At 33.7% G+C, this 18,627-nt stretch overlaps 1 protein-coding gene across 4 annotated transcripts; it reads left to right on the plus strand.

Moving 5' to 3' along the window:
• Positions 1-4,867: 4,867 nt before the first annotated feature.
• Positions 4,868-7,180, plus strand: LOC131067731 (UPF0496 protein At3g49070). 4 transcript variants are annotated; one of them, XM_058002857.2, is made up of 5 exons: positions 4,872-5,265; positions 5,342-5,411; positions 5,511-5,578; positions 5,664-6,253; positions 6,676-7,180. In XM_058002857.2, exons 4-5 carry the CDS (start codon positions 5,735-5,737, stop codon positions 6,973-6,975), a joined length of 819 nt encoding a protein of 272 aa, XP_057858840.2. In that variant the 5' UTR covers positions 4,872-5,265; positions 5,342-5,411; positions 5,511-5,578; positions 5,664-5,734; the 3' UTR covers positions 6,976-7,180. The 4 variants fall into 4 exon arrangements, with proteins under 4 accessions (XP_057858838.2, XP_057858836.2, XP_057858840.2 ...); XM_058002855.2 differs by lacking the exon at positions 5,342-5,411 and having other exon boundaries at positions 4,868-5,341; XM_058002853.2 differs by lacking the exon at positions 5,342-5,411 and having other exon boundaries at positions 4,868-5,265.
• Positions 7,181-18,627: the final 11,447 nt, after the last annotated feature.

An 18,627-nucleotide genomic window follows, 5' to 3' on the forward strand; every position in this document is an offset into this window, starting at 1 on the left:
GCATTTAGTTGTTTTAAGAAAAGATTGCCTATGTTAGGATCTTGTGTAAATGGTGTTTGCATCTTGTGTAAATGGTGTTTGCAGTCAAGCTTAATTCCATTGCAATTCTGGTTGAGTTGTCATTGTGTCCTATGTTATTATATCTCCTTGGTCAAGTGTTTTTGTATAACCTTATTGATGTGAGCCATTGTGTGTTTTGTCCAAATGGTCAGTCTTGGGTTAGTGATTGTGTATTATTCACTCATGCTTTGTCAAGATTAGTTATGGCTATTTGTTTCGCCATAAAGTTCTCATAGAGAGACCTTTCCTGTTAGTGTCCTATGAGAGAGAGTGGCTTTCGAGTGGGGGCCGTGCCCGAAGTGGATGACAGGATAACCCGTCGAAAGTTAGATAAAAAGTGATAACCTAATAATTGATTAGGGGGTGGGTAGAATAAATATTAATTAAGATAATGTACCTCGTGCATAGGTGTAGTGCTTGTACATGGCTCATAATGTTACGAGAAGGCCTGGAATGACAAACTTACCACCTTGTCTTCACGAAAGGATTGGTAGGGTCCGCATGAGACTTAGTTGGAACCAGAGGCTCGGGAGAGGTTAGCAGGATAAACCCAGGATGGGGGCCGGGACCTATGGAGGCTGTACCATGGTAACCATCAAGCTATGCGATGACACTCTCTCCTTAGAGTCACTAGTGTTTTGTGAGTTGAGTTACATGGATGTTTGCGAAGTCTTGTTGTCCTTTCGTACTTGTCTTACTTTGCTTGCTTAAGGGTTTTCTATTATCTCCTAGCACGGTGGGGTGGTTCCATTTCGAGATCACATGGTTGGGTGGTAGTGCCACTTCCCATCAGATGTTCTAGATTGTATCTTCAGGCGAGGAAAGGCTTCGCTGGTGTTTCTTGGTTCGTGGTTCATGTACTAGCTCTTTTTCGAGATCATTGTTCAGTTGAGACCCTGTGGTCATTGTATCAAACTTTTATGTAACCTTGATAGTGTAACTTTGTAATTTGTGGCATCATTGGAAGCCATGTAGTTATGGATATTGTAATATTATGTCAGTGGAATGTATGTTGATTCAGTTGCTTTGATCTTATGTATAAATGAAATATGGATAAATAAATGCATTGGAATACTTTGATTTCTTTCATTATGAAGATTTAGATGTATGTATGGTTTTGAACTTAAGCATTTAATTTATCTAAGTAAACGGACAATTGGATTAACTGTGGTGTTAATGTAATCTACGAATTAATCTTCGTTGGTAACCCTTAGGAAATCATATGTTAGACTTCCGTTGTGTTATTAAACGTGCAATGGTTATAGTTAATGTACTTAGTCTTTTAAAAAAAAATTATTTCACCCTTCAGTTGCCTAGTTGTGTTGTTTTCCTTTAGGGTTCCTGGCGGGGCATTACATGTGTGATTAGGGTTTTGTCATGGTCATGCCATTTCATACAACATATGTGATTACATTCAAGAAGAAAAGCATCATCATCAATCATTGCAGATCTAAAGGTATACCTTTTCATCATTTTATTTCAAGAATTTACAATATTTCATTCAAGGTTGATTCCAGATCAGGGTTTGACCAAAGGCAAACCCTTGTTCCCAATATTTTCCCCCTTCTTTTTGTGTGTAGGAAATAGGTGCCCAGTTGTACTTTTGGAATTAAGCTTCAGACACAGATACGAAACAACCCTTTTCAATGTGCAAAAAATTCGAAGGACCAAGAGGCAGTGCCACGGTACCTGCTTTTTTGGGGCATTTTCGCAAGGCAGATCCAAATCAACTCATATTATTCAGATCTAGGTGCGCGACAAAATCCCAAACCTGTAGCTCATTATTTTCTCAGGTTTGTCTTCAAATTTGACACTTTACCCTAAATCAACATTTCAACTCACAAAAGAGGAAAAAACACATCATAATTCAATCAATCCACTTAGTATTCAGTCCTTGTGACTAAATCTAGTGGAGTCCTCCCTCTTTTGAATGTAAAGACATTCTCCCCAAAGTGAAAATTGATTTGGTGATTTCTCCTTCTAGGTTGCAAATGCCAAATCAATTTTTCACCTTTACAAAACTAATGCCAACAAACTTGAAGGGTCTTGAGTTATCCCTTTCTCCCAAAAGATGCATCTATTCAAGAAACCAATACCATCCCAGTTAAGGATCTCAAAGGAGGTTGTTAAGCCATGTCACATGTATATGCTTAAAATCATCATTGCTTAACTAGAAATAATAAGGAAATCACGAATCCCTATTCTAGCTAAAGAATTCAAACAACATCAATAGAATAACACAATCAAAGAAATAAATACGTAAAATATCAATTAAGACTCCCTATCCCATGATTGCATATGGCTTCCATTTTTCTTCTCTTCTTCATGATATGAAGGCTCTCAGATATTGCACTGGCAATGTGCAAATGACACAAAGATTCAAAATTTATGATTCTCCTTGATTGTTCGTGATTGTTGAAAATGGAGATTGAATGCTCAATTTATAGATTTTTGGAGAGGATTGATTGAGGTGGAACATGATGATTAAGAGGTGGAATTCAGGTGAGCTCACATGTTGATTGACAGTTGAACTGCTGATTTGGAGGTGGAATTGAATTGATTGAATAGATAATTGAGTTAACGGATTGAGAAAAAAGTTGATTAAAAGATGAAAAAGAATGATTGGAGGATAATTAATTGATGACAAAGACAAATTTATTTAGAAAAAGCTAATTGGAAGATAGAAAAAGAATGATTGGAGAGAATTAAAGAAATTATGCAATTAATCAATTAATTGAAATGATTAATTAAAATTAGATGGAATAATTAACTGAGATGACATCTTGAATGCTTTTTGGAAAAAAACAGATAGAAATAGAGATTGAAAAGATAATTGATTTAATTAATTAATTAATTGAATTAAATAATTTAGCATGTGCTTGCACTTTGACTTTGATTTTCAATTTAACCTTTGCATGAGATTTAATTCAAATATTGAATTTATTTTAAATTCAATTTGTTATTTGAATATATTTAGAACTTGACTTTGATTTTCAATTTGATTTTTGAAATCATGCACATGTATTTGAAATTGGAAGCATATGAATTTAATTAAATAATAAAGATTGCTTAAATTAAAGGAATTAAATCATAATTAATTAAATAATTAATATTTAGAGAAGGCTTAAATGATTAAATGACGAGAAATAGAAATTGAGAATGAATTTATTTAAATAATAAAGATTATTTAAATTGAGGGACTAATAATCACAATTAATTAAATAACAAATATTTAATTAACATTAGAAAATGGTTTAAATGATTAAACGATGATAGAATTGAAATTGAAATAATTAGTGATTATGAAGAAATATAAATTTAGAAGAAAAATATTAATTAGCTTAATTAAATAATTAGAGAATTATTTAATTAATTGGTCTAATAATCAGTTTATGATCAATGCGACATTTTTAGGTATCTACATCACAAATCTTGATGGGATATGCTAACACTTACTAACAATATCCCCCTCAGCATTACCCAAGGGGATTTGAACCTGTGACCCCACTTTGATACAACTTGAAGGGAGTTGAGCTGGTTGTTTCTCTCAAAAGATGCATCTATTCAGGAAATTGATACCATCCCAATTAAGGATCTCACATGAGGCTGTTAAGCAATGTCACAAATCCCAAGGGGATATGTTTGACACTTACCAACATACCTCTCTGTATCTCTCCATCTATTTTCCCCTCCACTTCTCTTTCTCTATCTTCATCTCTACTATATCTTCCCCTCTCCCCTTATATCTATTGACATGCCTCCCTCTATCCATCCATCTCTCTCCCTCTCTCCTCCCTCTTTTTAGACCTCTATATCTATATCTCTTTTCCATTCTATATATATCACTCTCTATCACTTGTTCCATCTCCCCTCTATCCCTATCTAGTTATCTCTACCTCTCTCTACCACTATATCTCTCACTCTCTCTACATATCACTTCCTATATCTATCTTTATCTTTCTATCTCTCCCTCTCTCTCCCACTATTTATTTTTCTCTTCCATCTCTATCTATTCCTCTACCCTCTCCCTCTTTATCTCTCCATATCTCTCTCTCTTTCCATCTTCATCTCCTCATTCTCTATCTCTATCTCTTTACCTATACCTCTCTCACTCTTCCCCCTCTATATATCCCTCTTTCTAGCCCCTCTCCCCTGCCCCGCCCCGCCCCACCCTGCCCCCCCTCCTTCTCTCTCTCTCTCTCTATTGTAAATATAACATGAGCATGTTGGTAATGAAACTTGATTACCTTCTTGATTCAAATTTCAATTATGATTCGATCCTTGTAAGTGGATGCATAGTTTATTTTAAGCTATCACTTCTCTATTAAGATCTTTGTTGCATAAACAACATCATGGAAGTTGGCTATTGACATCAATGTACTACACAAATTTATGCAAAAAATAGACCAAATTTTTCCTAATTGACTTTCCACACATCTGCAACATACCCATTGCAGACCAAGATGCAATTACAAATTATTTAAATAAATTCAACGAATAGATTGAACAATGATATTAATATATATATATTATTCCTTTACTCGTAGAACACGAGACAAATCTCATGGATGAAAATAGACACGTCCTTCCCTTCCTTTCCTAATTCTCGCTTAACCTAGTTTGAACTTTAGGTATGTGATCATTTCCATTTATATTTTTTTATTTTATTCTTATTTTCTGTCCTATGTGACTTCCGTACAAGCACAAAATTAAAAACTTTTAAGCTAATCTCTTCGCCACGTGTAAGATTGAGTTTCGTTGCTTCTCTAGCCAGTTGGCATTACAGGCCACAGAAGGTCATTCGTAGAAAGTCGCGCAGTGTTATAGTCCGCGGATTCGAAGTGTAGACGTGGATGATATTATCCCACAAATTTTCTTCATCAGATGAGAAGTTGACGCGATCGATTTCTTGAATTGCAGGTTTCGGCAATGGACAAAATAATGCGTGTACACCACGACAATATCAACTTACACATATCCACAGGCAGTCGAACAAAGTTGGATGTGTCTACAAATAAGTATAAATTACAAACACAGGAAATCGAAGCCGTGAGAAATCGTACATTTAGGCTTTTGGCCTGGAGACAATGAAAGGGGAGAAGAAACTAGATTCATTGAATTCAAAGGATATGATAATATTTTATTCTTGCGTACATCTCAAGCAAACTGACGAAGGAAAATGTTAAAAGGACAATTTTCTGATCTGTAAGGTTCATTCATTTCAGCCTTTCTGTGTTTCAGTGTCTCATTTCGAATTCTTCGATTAATTTATGATGAGCAGGTAATAATGACGCACGGAGTTTTGATTTCGTCGTATTGAAGAAGATTGTATCGAATTTCCAGTAGCAAAAGTATTTACCTTTAAATTTTCTCCTTTATTCGACCGGCTAGCTAACTTTCTTCAGTCTTTAAATTTATTGATCCTCTTGTCATGGATTTCGAATTTACAGTGTTTTCAAAGAAATAAGGCGCTCATTGTCACAGCTCGGAAGAAAATTCTGCAGGCGAGGATCGAAAGGTACCTATAAATTTCTAACGCTTTAAAAATTTAAATCTTTAAATTTCATGCAACAAAGCCATGAATCGTGAAACACTATTTGCAGGAAATTCTCTTAAAATCTCAAAGAAGCCGTCTTTTCTTAAAATCTCAAAGAAGTCGTCTAACCAGGCTTTCATGGAGGATTTTAACGAAGAAGACGCAATGGCCTTCAGACGAGAATCATATAATATCTTCTGGCGCAAAGTTGAAACCCTAACAGGAAGAACTCAAGGAGAAGGAAATAAAGATAGCACAGCAAGGTCTCGTCTTCCCTCGTACAGAAGCTTGGCAGAGCGGCTCCTGGAACCAGAGCAAGAAGCTGTTTATCAATTCCTGCAGTCAAATCTACAAAAAAATATTAGCTACAATCTCGCTAAAGACTACTTCAATAATACCGCCGAAGCCTTCGAATTATGCAGCTTTCTCTTAAAAAATATCGAGCAGGGGAGATCAAATGACCACAACGTACAAGAAGTTATGGAAATAGCGCAGAGTTCGAAAAATCTTAGTGAAGATCAATATAACATCATAATTCAACGGTTTGAGTCATTCGTAGCACTTGATAATCCATTTAGGGTTTCTGCAACGCAGTATTTTGAAGAGATTCAGGAAAGATACGGAGAGTTGCAGGGAAAATTGGATCATACTAAAAAGGTTGGTTAAAAAAGGCTTGAATCTTTTAAGAAAAGATCTCTGTTAACTTCTAATTTTACTTTAGAAGTCATTTCTTCTGATAATTTTGAAAATGACAAAATTTCAATTTCTTATTCATCTGCTTATTTAGTAATTTAGATTTTCATGTTGTATGTGTGATCCAGTTGTACGGTATCATTTCCTTATCTATCGTATTTCTTGCGAGTTAAGCATAGTGTTTTCTTTTCTTACTTCTAAAATCAGATATTGATCCACATGCCGTAACGACCCCCTGCTGTGCTGCAACCATGACTTTTGAATATTGGAATATGTTTGCATGTCTATAATTTAAAAATATAGATATTAGAAGTAACCTATTTTGTTTTGCTAGTGAAGAATTTTGTGTATTTACTTTTGTAATCCTTCCTTTTGTTGAATTACAGCTTGATGCTGCGGCCAAGGGAACATATATTCTTCACGGAGACCTCGACACCATGAGCCGTCTTGTGAAGCTTCTCAATGATGAGATTGAGCACAGTAAAAGCATTATGAGAATCTGCTTGGAAAGAATGGATGACAAGTGCCATGCACACGAGGTAGCAATACTGTTGCAAAAGAGCCATGGCTATTTTGTCCAACAATTAGATGAATTGGAAGAGTATGTTTTCTTGTGCTTTGCAAGTATTAACAGAGCCAGACGGCTGGTTATTACGAAAATTGAGAAGCACCAAGCTCATTCTTGAATAACTGCGAGAAGAATTTCGTTTCTATCTCGCATGATTTTGGCTATATACAGTGTTGGAATTACGAAATCTTTTTTCATTATTCAACTTGATAGGTTGGGAAATGTGATCCAAAACTTTGTTTACAATAAATTATATACTGAGTTTTTATCCTCTTTGGGATATAGAGCTTTAATAATTGGGAAATTGTGATATGTTTAGGTAGCAGCTTCATTTGTGCTTTTCTTCCATAATAGAATCCAACAAAAGGGAAATTGTGATATGTTTAGGTAGCAGCCTCATTTGTGCTTTTCTTCCATAATAGAATCCAACAAAAGCCACAAATGATAGTAAGTGTAGAGCTTACAATGTGATTTAGCCATCAGCTTTTCTTTAAATTTAAATTTTGAGCTCATGAAGCATTGAATATCATAGCACGGACTTTCCAAGTCCATACATATATATACACAATGTGTTCAAGAAATATGAGGCAAATATTAAAACTAAATTTAACTTTTATGCTACTTATAACTCTTCACCTAATCTATCATGTCTTGTATACAATAATATTAATGTAAACATCCATGAAATAGATTTTGACAACACAAATATATTTGGAAATTAAAATTAAATATCTAATTTATAGAACATGTACTAATTGAAAAGATTATGAATAGATAGAGATATTAAAATATATCATAATTATTTAAGAAAGAGTTCTAGTAGACTTTTAAAAAATGAATATATGACAATATGGAAAATGACAAAATTATTGTAAGAGAGGTGTGAAAAATATAGATACATAAGAATTTTACAAAAACATTGTAAAATTCAAGAGAATATTTAAATATTTTGAGTTTTGTTTTATTTGTTGTGTCTATTTATTTATTTTTTTAGAGGTATTTTACATGTTTCCTTTTTATTCTATATATAAAATATTTGTGAGTGAAAATGGTAGCTCTTTTGTTAAAAAAATATTAGAATTTAAGATGAAGCAATTTTGAATGTTATTATATAATATTATCAAACTGATATCCAACTTAAATTAAAGAATTTCACAAAATTGTCTTAGCATTGCTAGCATAAGAAGTAATATTATTCGACCTTAAATTCCTTTGTTGAATGGAAATAACTATAAATTTTAGAAAATTAAGATGAAGATAAGATGTATGGTATTTAGTTGGAAATGGATTTTTTAAATAATTGAGTAGGTAACGTGCAATGCATCAAAATAGGTAGAGAAATACTTTTTGAGATGAAAAAAAGGATATAGAAGATTTACTCTTAAATTAGTGGTCCATGAGAAAATCTAGATTTTTACGAGAGTTGTATTAGTAAATATATTTAAACAAGGATGAGAGGTCATGTAAAAAAATACATTAAGGTACAACTATAATTAAAATAGCTAGAAGTTACAAATGCTTATGAAATATTTAAAAAAAATATTTAAGAAAGATTCACACTTTATAGATATATATTGCAATGATTGTAGTAAATGAAATTAGGTCTTATGATGAGACACTTGGATTGTAGAAAAAAATATTAGAATATTTTCAACTAGTTTTGACTCTATTTTTAGTTGTAATAGAAGAGTCAAAAGAATTGACATTGTTGTTTATTGATGATTTGATGAGATCACTATAAACCCATGAGAAAATGTTGAATCAAATAATCACTTCTATGCTTAGACATGCCTTTAAATCATAAGTTTTAGCTGTAAAAATAGAGGAGGAAGATTTAATTTTAGTAGAGTTAGAAGGAAAGATTTATGAAGAAAGGGAAATAAAGAATATTTCATTATGAAAAAAATGAATGACAGATTCAAATAGTGAAAGAGGTAGATTTAGTAGTCACAATAAATCTTAAGGTTAGTAGTTTAATAAATCCAAATTTGGTTGCATTTTTAGTATATCATACAAATGAGTGTAGGAAGAAGCATTTTGATGTGTAGAAAAAATATAAAATTCTCTATAGAAAATTAAGATGAAAATGAAAGTAAAGTTAACTTGTCATGTCTCTTAAGAAATCAAAAAAGATGCATGGTTTTTGGATAGTGGTTTTAGTAATCATATAGCTATATGTAAACATATCTTTCTAAATACATATGAATTTATGAAATCAAAAGTAAAATTAATAAATGATATCAAAGTTTTTAATATCGGTAAAGGAAAAGTAAGCTTTAGAATCAAGAAAGATGAAAATAACCATTATTCCAGATGTGTATTATGTTCTTGAACTCAAATATAATTTAATGAATAATATTAAATTATACATAAAGAATATAGAATTTATTTTGAACATAGAGCATGTGTGATTATGGATAGAAGTACACGTTATAAACTCATTGTAAAAGTCGACACAAAAAAATAGAATGCTTCCTAATTTAAGTTAAATATAAATTGTTATTTGTATATTCTAAACTATCATGATGTCCAATGATATTTTTGGTTACATATGCCCAAGCGATCACAAAAGTGACATTATATACTACATTCATATGTGATAAACAAGACTAGTCTTGGCTTTGGAATTTGAGTTTTGGTCACTTGCATTTTATGGTTTGAGTTTGTTGTACAAGAAGAACATGATAAACGGTTTTCAATTGATACAACAAACAAATATAATTTATTAAAGTTGTATTAAAAAGTAGCATAGATAATTGTATACACATAAAATTAGCTATGAGCAATTAAATAAATATTTTATATTTATTTAATAATTATTCTTAGACTATTAAATAGTTAATTTAAAAAGATTAATTTATTTAATTCATTCTTCTATGAATTAATTAATTTTTTTCTTAATTAATTCATTTAGCCTTTCTTCTAATCAATTAAATATCTAATATTTAATTATTCTTCTATCCACTATCCTATAGTCTTCTTAATTATTTAATCTCCTTTTTCCAACTCACCCTCATCTCCACATTAATTCTTCATTGCCAACTTAGCCATCATGTGGCTAAAGATATTAATATTTTTGATATTAATATACCATTATCTTCAACATTCATTTCATTCTCCAAATAATGTGTACATACACACATTCCTCAACCTCCCTATAGTCTCTCCAACCTTCCTACATCTTTGGAGGAGGTTGAGTCCACTTGTCCTATTATCCCTAAATCTTCACCAACTATCCTATATTCTAGTGTATTTTTTCTGGATTTGATTGTGTGTATTTAAAAAAAAACAAAAACAAACAAACAAACAAACACAATCAAATCCACAAAAAATACACTAGAAATACATAATGGATTGTGGAAATCTCATAGCTTTATCCTATATTCTCTCAGTCCTCATCCTCAGTCAAGGTGAGATGAATGACACTTGCCTTCTCTTTCCACCTTTTCCTCCATCTCGTAGGAGTAGGAGGAACATCTTCCACCTTTCTCTCTCACATCTTAACCTCTTGCTCATAGGCATTCAAAATTGCAAGATTTGATCATGACCATTGATCTCTGCCACCTAAGCTTATGCACTCAAAAATCTATAAATAGAGGTCTCCTAAGCCATTTTTAAAAAACTAATAGTCTAATAAACAATCTTACAATCATTCTAGGAGTCTTTATCTTGCATCTGTGAGTTTGAGTTTGAAACAAATGACATTTTTTAGAGTTTTGAGCATACATCATTTTCATAGCATGTTAGCTTAATATACCATCAATCCATAGTATCAATTAACTATCAATCCATTCTTCATATACCATCTTGGAAGCTACCCGTGCTTGTCTGAGAGAAAAATCATCTACAACCAAGAACAGTGGAGTTAGGACACAATGATGTGTAAATAATGGAAGGTATAATCTTGTTTATTTTGTTTATTTCATGTTACTTCATTGGTTGAAGCTAAGTTTTCTGAAGCTTTCTTTTATACTTTATGATGGACTAATAAGTTCCAGGATACTTCTTTGGAGTTCAACTTTAGCCTCAGCAATAATATTTCACTATTGGAAAATAATATAGTTGGAATAAGAATACTCTTTAGATTGGTTTTTTATATTTGTGTGGAATTATATAAACACCTACTATAAATAAAAACTACTTTTCAACCTTCATTGAGGATTTAAAAAATTGATTCTATTTTATGAATTTTTTTTTATATTTTTAAATAATTAAAGTCATGGTTTAAAAGAAAAGTATTTTTTCATAAAACTATTGAGAACTGACAAAAGAGGAGAATATGTAGCAAATGAATTTTAACATTATTCCAAGACAAATGTCTAATTAAGAAATAACTTACTATTAGATATAAACTACAATATAATGTCCACTTGTAGAAGGAATACTACAATGATTATAGACATTTCCAAACCACATGTTAAAGGACAAACATTTCTTAAATGGATATTGGGAAAAAAATGTAGCTTGTTAGGTTTATATTTTAAAGTGGTGTCTTGTAAAGAGTATAAATGATAGAGATCCTCAAGAAGAATGGGATGGAGAAATAGATAGCGTTTCTCATTTAAGAGTCTTTGGTTGTGTGGCATATTCTTGAATGTTCTATAAGAAGGAAGGAAGGAATTTGGTTATAAGGAAGGAATATGTAATTTTAATGGGACACAGTGAGTAGAAAATGGATACAATTTGTACAATCTAATCACAAAGAAAGTGAAAATTAGTAGAGATACTAATTGTATTGGAAAATAAGTATAAGATGATAGTATTAAAAAATTAATAATTATTGTGCTAGTGATATTTCTAAATCAATTGGTATCATGAAATAGAAATGTAGTGTCAAGTATTAAGTTTTCTCCACAAGGTATCATTCTCATTAACTTTTTTTAAGTGGATTTCCTATTCGATAAAACTTTAGGCTTCATTTATTTTAGCAAAAAAAATTGTAACATCATAAATAGTATATTGTGGGGCTCAGGCCTCGCACCTACCCTTCTAATATCCTGTCTTATTCTCATAGAATCAATTTAACACATTTGTAAGTCAGTTTCACGCATCTGTGAAATTTGATAGCGCATTTACTAAATTGGTTAGCACTTTGGTTAACGTGTGTATCAAATAGAATAACGCTTTTGATGATGAATTCACACATTTAAGCAATTGGTTAGCACATTCGTAACACATAGTAGCGCTTTTGTTCTTTAGAATAGAACATTTAATATATTGGTTAGTTCTTTTATCTCTTTGGTTAACACTTGTATTAAATAGAATGGCGCTTTTATAGTTTTAGTGCTTCTGTTCCGCCAGTTTGAAGAATTCGAATTTTCATAATCTAAGAGCTAACAAATTTTGTAGGTCCAAATGTCCAAGACGTAAAAATTTGAAAACTACTAACATTTATGTGTGCAAGGCATATTTTGAGCAACTTTGCATGCATTTCCTTACCTAGTTTAATTAGGAGTATTTTGGGAAGTAAAACATCATACTTTTTGCTCATCTAGCTTAACCAGGAGGATAATCAACAACATGCAACTTGAATTTAAATGTCTTCTTTAAAGTAGTTGCACATAGATTTTAGAAGGATTAAAATAAATCGTTGTCTTTCGTTCATGTTGAAGTAGTAGGCGAGTATGCTCTCACCCTCATGAGGTGATCAGAAAACTAGACCTACTTCCTTTATGTGTAACCTTTAGAGGGTCTATCTTTCCAAGCCGCCTTTAGGGGGATAGTGAGAAGAGAACGACCCAAGTGAGTATGGCTAAAGCCAAGTATTCTAACTCACTATAATCAATTCTCCTTTTGAGATGAAAATCTCGGGGGACAAGAGCTTATTTGAGTTATCTCATATTAAGCACTTTGTAGGGCCTTGAGGTCTTAATCACACTTGCGTGACTACATCTTGTTTAGTACTTTGTTGGGCTATAGGCCTCAATCGTGCTTGCGCGACTTCAAAGGGTATCTTTGAACAAAATCCCTTACTAAAAACCATTTGTATTAGGTGCCAAAATCCTTCTAATTGTTGGCGCAGGAGGTCAAACCTCTAAAGTGGCTCACACACATATGGTTCTTAGTTGAGATATGAAGTTTTCCATGGGTATTTTTCATGGAAACTAGTGCTTTCTTGCCTCGGATAAGTGAGTGTCGAGGGTGGAGCCAGTGGGGTCAAGCACCTAAATATCCTCTTTGAATAGCGTAGCCTTGGGGGAAACCCTATGTGAGATTGAATAATTATTGTCTCAGCCTACCATAAGTTTTGTGCTTGCTTGTACACTTTTATTTCCAAACATTATGTCTTTTGTGTTTATAAAACGTTCTCTAAATGGTCAAAAACTTGAAAAATCATCATTCTAAAATGAGTCAAAAATTTGACAACTTGCTGGAAAATTGAAAAATCTTTTTAACACAGACAAAATCATGCATTTGTTACACAAAATAGTATATTTGCTGTGTAGAACAATGCTTTTGATCAACAGTACAACGCTTTTAAGCTCTAGAATCATGCATTTGCTCATTAAAACAATGCTTTTACACCACAAACAATGCTTTTGCATGATAGTTTAGCATATTTATGATACAAAGCAGTACTTTTATCCCATAGAACAACACATTTATTACGTAGGTTAGCACTTTTAATCTATAGGTTAGCGCAAACGCTTTTCCCACATCTATAACAGTGAACATTTTTGCATATCAGACCAAAAATTCAATACCATTTTCAGATACCCTTTTTCGAGTAGATTTGTCTTCAACTATCACAGGTCTTCAAACTAGTTAGATAATTAGGTTATCAATCAAACAGGCTATTTCCAAAGGTTTTCATAAGCATAAAACATCCAACAAGTTAGGGATTCAACCATCTCAAGTGCAAAAATCAACATCATTATCAATTTCTCATCAGGATACATCAAATACTTTATCACGAAACTAGATCATATCAACCTTTGTTCATTATCTTGGATATATCATTCCTATTTGAACCTAGGTTTTGCCAAAATCAAGATTGCACTCACATTGGAATCAAACAACTTGAAAACCATCATATGCTTATATGAATTTTAAATATCCCCTTAAGAAAATAAAACCTAGTTATAAGGCTACTTTGAAGAAGGCAAGATTCTTGTACATCAATCGCAAAATCTTGTTAAAACACAAGACATTCCTACTCCATTTTCGTCACTATTTATGTGGTTACGGAATGAAGTTTGACGAAGAACTTTTGCAAGCATGTGCCTTTCAACAACAAGACACTTCATCGCAACACACTAATAACAGTGGTAAAATCAACAAAACTTATTTTACTAAACTAGTGATCACTTATTGAGTGGCATTTTAAAAGATCAAAACTTGAGAAGTCCAAATCAATCACCTGCCAGTTTAGACTAGAGCTCAATACGAGCAATTTAGAAGACAACAAAAACAAATAGAAGAAGAAGATTCAATGTTTCAAGATTTTGGATACACGGATGTTGATAAAGAGGCAGTCAATAACACCATTAGAGAGCTTACACAAGATTATAAATTTGACAAACTAATGGAAAAGTTATTGGAAAAACAAAAAGAGAAGTACATCCTAATGTTGGAAGAATTAGGAGCTAAATTACCACAAGACTTTAATGTAGAGACAAGTAACCATCAAAAAACTGATGATCCCAATAAAGAGGATGTAAATCGAGTAAATCATGAGGAAACAAGAGGAGATAAAACAAGAAAAGACCATGATGATACAAGAAGAGAGCATGGTGACAAAACAACTTATGAGGATGCAAGGAGAACCCATATTGATAATCCTTTGTTAACTCTTGCTCAACAAATGCAAACCTTACAACAACAAATACATGATATGTAGAATGGAATGAGTTCCAAGAAATATTCATTGGAGGACATCTGTCCATATCCTTTTGACAAGAGTTTAAACATGATACCATTCCCACAACATTGTGAAATACCTAAATATGATAAATATGATGGGAAATAGGATCCTCAAGATTACATTAGGGAATCTTGCACCATGAGTATGAAATTTGCACACGATGAAACTTACCTAATGCGTCTATTCCCTAGAAGCTTAAGTGGATAATAAATGGAATGGTTCTTAAGGCTACCATCTGGAATTAAATCTTTTGAAGAACTTGTGAACAAATCTATCTCACAATACTCCTACAACGTAAGAAATGAGATAACAATGCTAGATCTATGTAACATCAAGCAAAGGAATGGCGAACCTTTCATGGTCTTTTTACAATGATGGAAACAAATGTTCAATAGATATCCAAGAGATGTACCCGATCAAGAGAAAATTGACATATTTATTGACAACCTTATCAGTGAAATGAGTTATCGTCTTAAAATGCAATGTCCTCCTTCTTTTGCTAAAATGATTGAAAATGGTCTAAAGATAGAAGATGAAATGGTAAAGAAAGGAGAGTTAAAACTTTACAACAGTTCCTACAACAACAACAACAACAACAACAATCACAACAACAACAATGGTAACTGTATATGGTGAAAATGGATAACAATAATAACAATATTGAAAGGCTAAATAGATTCAACCACAAAACCCTAGCCTAACAACAACAAAGATCCACCATAACATATGAAGATTACCTAAGACAATGCAAATCAAATGAAATCACAAAGATTATACCATCACATGTCCAATAGGGTTTTGATCTTCATTCTTCCTATCTCCATTGATCTTGCTTGATATATTTGCTCTCAGATTTTATATGCACAAGAGCTCAACAAAGAACAGAATGTGGTTGCAAGTAGGATCGTAGTGTAGTCAAGTCCTTAAGATGATTCATTAGGATTTGATAATGAAGGAAGCATCTTCTTAAATAGAAGACACAATATGAAATGGAGGGATAAGATTGAGAGGTGTAAAAGGAGGTCGGCTAAGATTAGAGGGTAGGTAGACGAAATAATAAAATAATGAAAGAGGTAGGTAGTGTATGAATTAAGAGATGAATGACATGTGTCATGTGTAGAAAAGGCTAATGAATTAATTAAATAAATAAAGATTTATTTAATTAATAGAAGAATTAGGCTTAGATAATTAAATAAATAAAATATTTATTTAATTAGACATGACAATTTTAGGTGTCTACATTTTGCCCCTCTTTGAGACAATGCGGCTTGTCGCGTTGTTTCAAAGAAGATAAGATGAACTGATACAGAGTTGCCCCAGGATTGGGAATGATATGCCCCCTCGAGAGATTGGATGAAAATGTCTAGAAAGATCCCAGACAATCTCTCGATAAGAAAGAAAGGCTAGAATGGACTGACCGGATAAAGTGACAAAGTCATGGGATAAAGAAGACTGACTCGGGAAATGAAAGCGAGGGCTAGGGTAGGCTATAAGATAGACCACGAGGGAAATACATCCTCATTGTCATCCACACATCCAAAAGATCAGAGTGCAGAGCAAGAATAGAGCAGTAGCAGTCAGCAGTGATGGCAATGGCTCACAAATTCGATCGCGTTCGCCGATTTCAGAGGCTAGCAGAGGCAGGAGAGCCAGTAAGTACCACAAAACCTCCTTGTACTTTGATGCATTTATTGTTGTCATTAATGCATACTAGGTAATGTAATAAATGCACGTTTATGTCAGGAAAACACGTTTGCGTTTGAAAAGTATGAATTTGCATCTTCTAGGTCAAATCGGCAGTTCTGTGATGAACATACGCTGTCGATTGGATAAGTTGCTAAGAGGATACACTCAAGCAGGTCCTCTAGGAAGACTAGGATAGATCAAGGCACTTTGTGATGAACAGTGAGTACCAAGATAGAGTACTTTGTGATGAACAGGGAGTACTGAAATATGAGCAGCACTTTGTGATGAACAGGGAGTGCAAATGTGAGTAACACTTTGTGATGAACAGGGAGTGTCACACACGTAGTACTTTGTGATGAACAGGGAGTACTACTAGGATAGAAGCAACACTTTGTGATGAACAGTGAGTGTCACTAGGGTAGATAGCCATATGCATTTAGATAGCGAGTAGCATTTTGTGATAAACAGTGAATGCCACTATAACTGACATGATTGAGTTGTTTGACTACAGGAGTATTTGCCGATGCTAGAGTCACGGGAGAGATTCCCATCGACGCAGAGGTTGCGACCTGAGTTGTCACTCGAGGACAGAGCTGCTATCGAGGAGATGGGTTTGAGACATGTGCTGTATGTGCCTGAGTGTTCGGGCAAACATGGGTTTGCTGACTGCGCTGGCTAAGAGATGGCACTCTAAGACGTGTACGTTTCATCTGCCGATGGGTGAGATGACAGTCACCCTGGAGGATGTATATAGGATTATGCGGATACCGATTGATGGGAGCTGATTCCGTATGATCGAGACGGAGACAGGGATGCCCTTAGATGAGTATTCTAGGACCCTGGATTAGAGATGAGGGCAGGACACGTGGCATGGGACACCATGACAGCCACAGGGTTAGCATTACCGGCAGTGATCGGAGGAGCTATCAGTGGGTTCCTCTGTATCAGTTTTGTACCATTTTTTATAATGATGTAGACACCTGCGGGTGATTGTAGCCATATGATTTTGACATCATTGTATCATGACACTTTATATATATATGAGATGATCCATCTTTGCGGCAGCTATATGCATGCGTACCTATGTGATGAGATGTTTCTTATGTGATGCTTATGATATGGATGCACATATGTATATGATGCAATGCAATATATTTTGTTCTTTTATGTTTTATATGCGTATGCATGATGCAAATGTGAATGTAAGTAATGTAGATGAATATGATAATACAAATGTAAATTGTGCTAACAGGTGTTGTGTGTAGGATGTGATGTAGTTGTGATAGCTATATGTATGTATGAAATGCTTATATGTGGTAATGCAGGTGCAACTACATGAAATGCAAATGTTTTTGGTGTGTCATTATACTCAGTCATGTGATAGCAGGCTACACGGACTCGAGAAGGACGATGGAAGTCAATCAAGAAAGGGGGATGGAAGACAGAAGATATGAAAGTGAAAGAGCTTCTTGTGCATTATCATCATTGAGCTTTATTATGGCAAAATAGGTTATGACAATCGAGGCATATGTTCGACCCAGAAAGTCATTGTACCTGTTTGCATGGAGATAAGTCAGTCACACACAAGGAATGCCCCAGTTCACACTAGACTCACAGTGTCCTCATATCCTTGGACAAGTCATAGCATTACTAAGAGACAATCCATAGACAGCAAATAAAAAATAGGTGACGATACCCCATCCTCGCCTTTCTAGTCAAAGACATCCTAGAGATAGAATCTCTAATCAAAGACATCCTAGAAAAGCTAAAAGACATGTCACCAGAAAGATAAAATCAAAAGAAAACCAAGACTCGACACCAACACCCACTGTAGTCCTCAAGTTTAGTGTCTCTTGTCACTTGTATAAGTCTTATTTGATTGTGGTCACAATGTTTACTTTCACGGAAAGGATAGATAGCACTGAACCATAATGTTGTTTGAGTCTGTTGAAAGATTTGATTTGTTGAAGCCCATTGTTGCTGCTGTGTCTTATCTGAAACTGACTGAATCCATGAAACTGATACTTTATTGCGGAGAAGATGAAACTTTATTGCGGATCTGTGATGCAAATGTTGCTTTATTGCGGATTGTACGCGGATAGACTGAAGGAAGCTGGAAGAAACTGTACTCCTCGAAACATGTGATGTTCTCAGTTCCACACCCATCACTAGACATAGGATTTGCCTTAGTCACAGATAGGATTTGATTTATTATGGATG

Source organism: Cryptomeria japonica, chromosome 8, assembly GCF_030272615.1.
Source record: "Cryptomeria japonica chromosome 8, Sugi_1.0, whole genome shotgun sequence".
NCBI classification, from domain to species: domain Eukaryota; kingdom Viridiplantae; phylum Streptophyta; class Pinopsida; order Cupressales; family Cupressaceae; genus Cryptomeria; species Cryptomeria japonica.

Coding starts and splice junctions, on each gene's coding strand:
- LOC131067731 (XM_058002853.2), top strand. CDS start 5,240: ATGTTAAAAGGACAATTTTCTGATCT. Junction 5,579..5,663: donor CTGCAGGCGAGGATCGAAAG/GTACCTATAAAT, acceptor CACTATTTGCAG/GAAATTCTCTTAAAATCTCA. Junction 6,254..6,675: donor AATTGGATCATACTAAAAAG/GTTGGTTAAAAA, acceptor GTTGAATTACAG/CTTGATGCTGCGGCCAAGGG.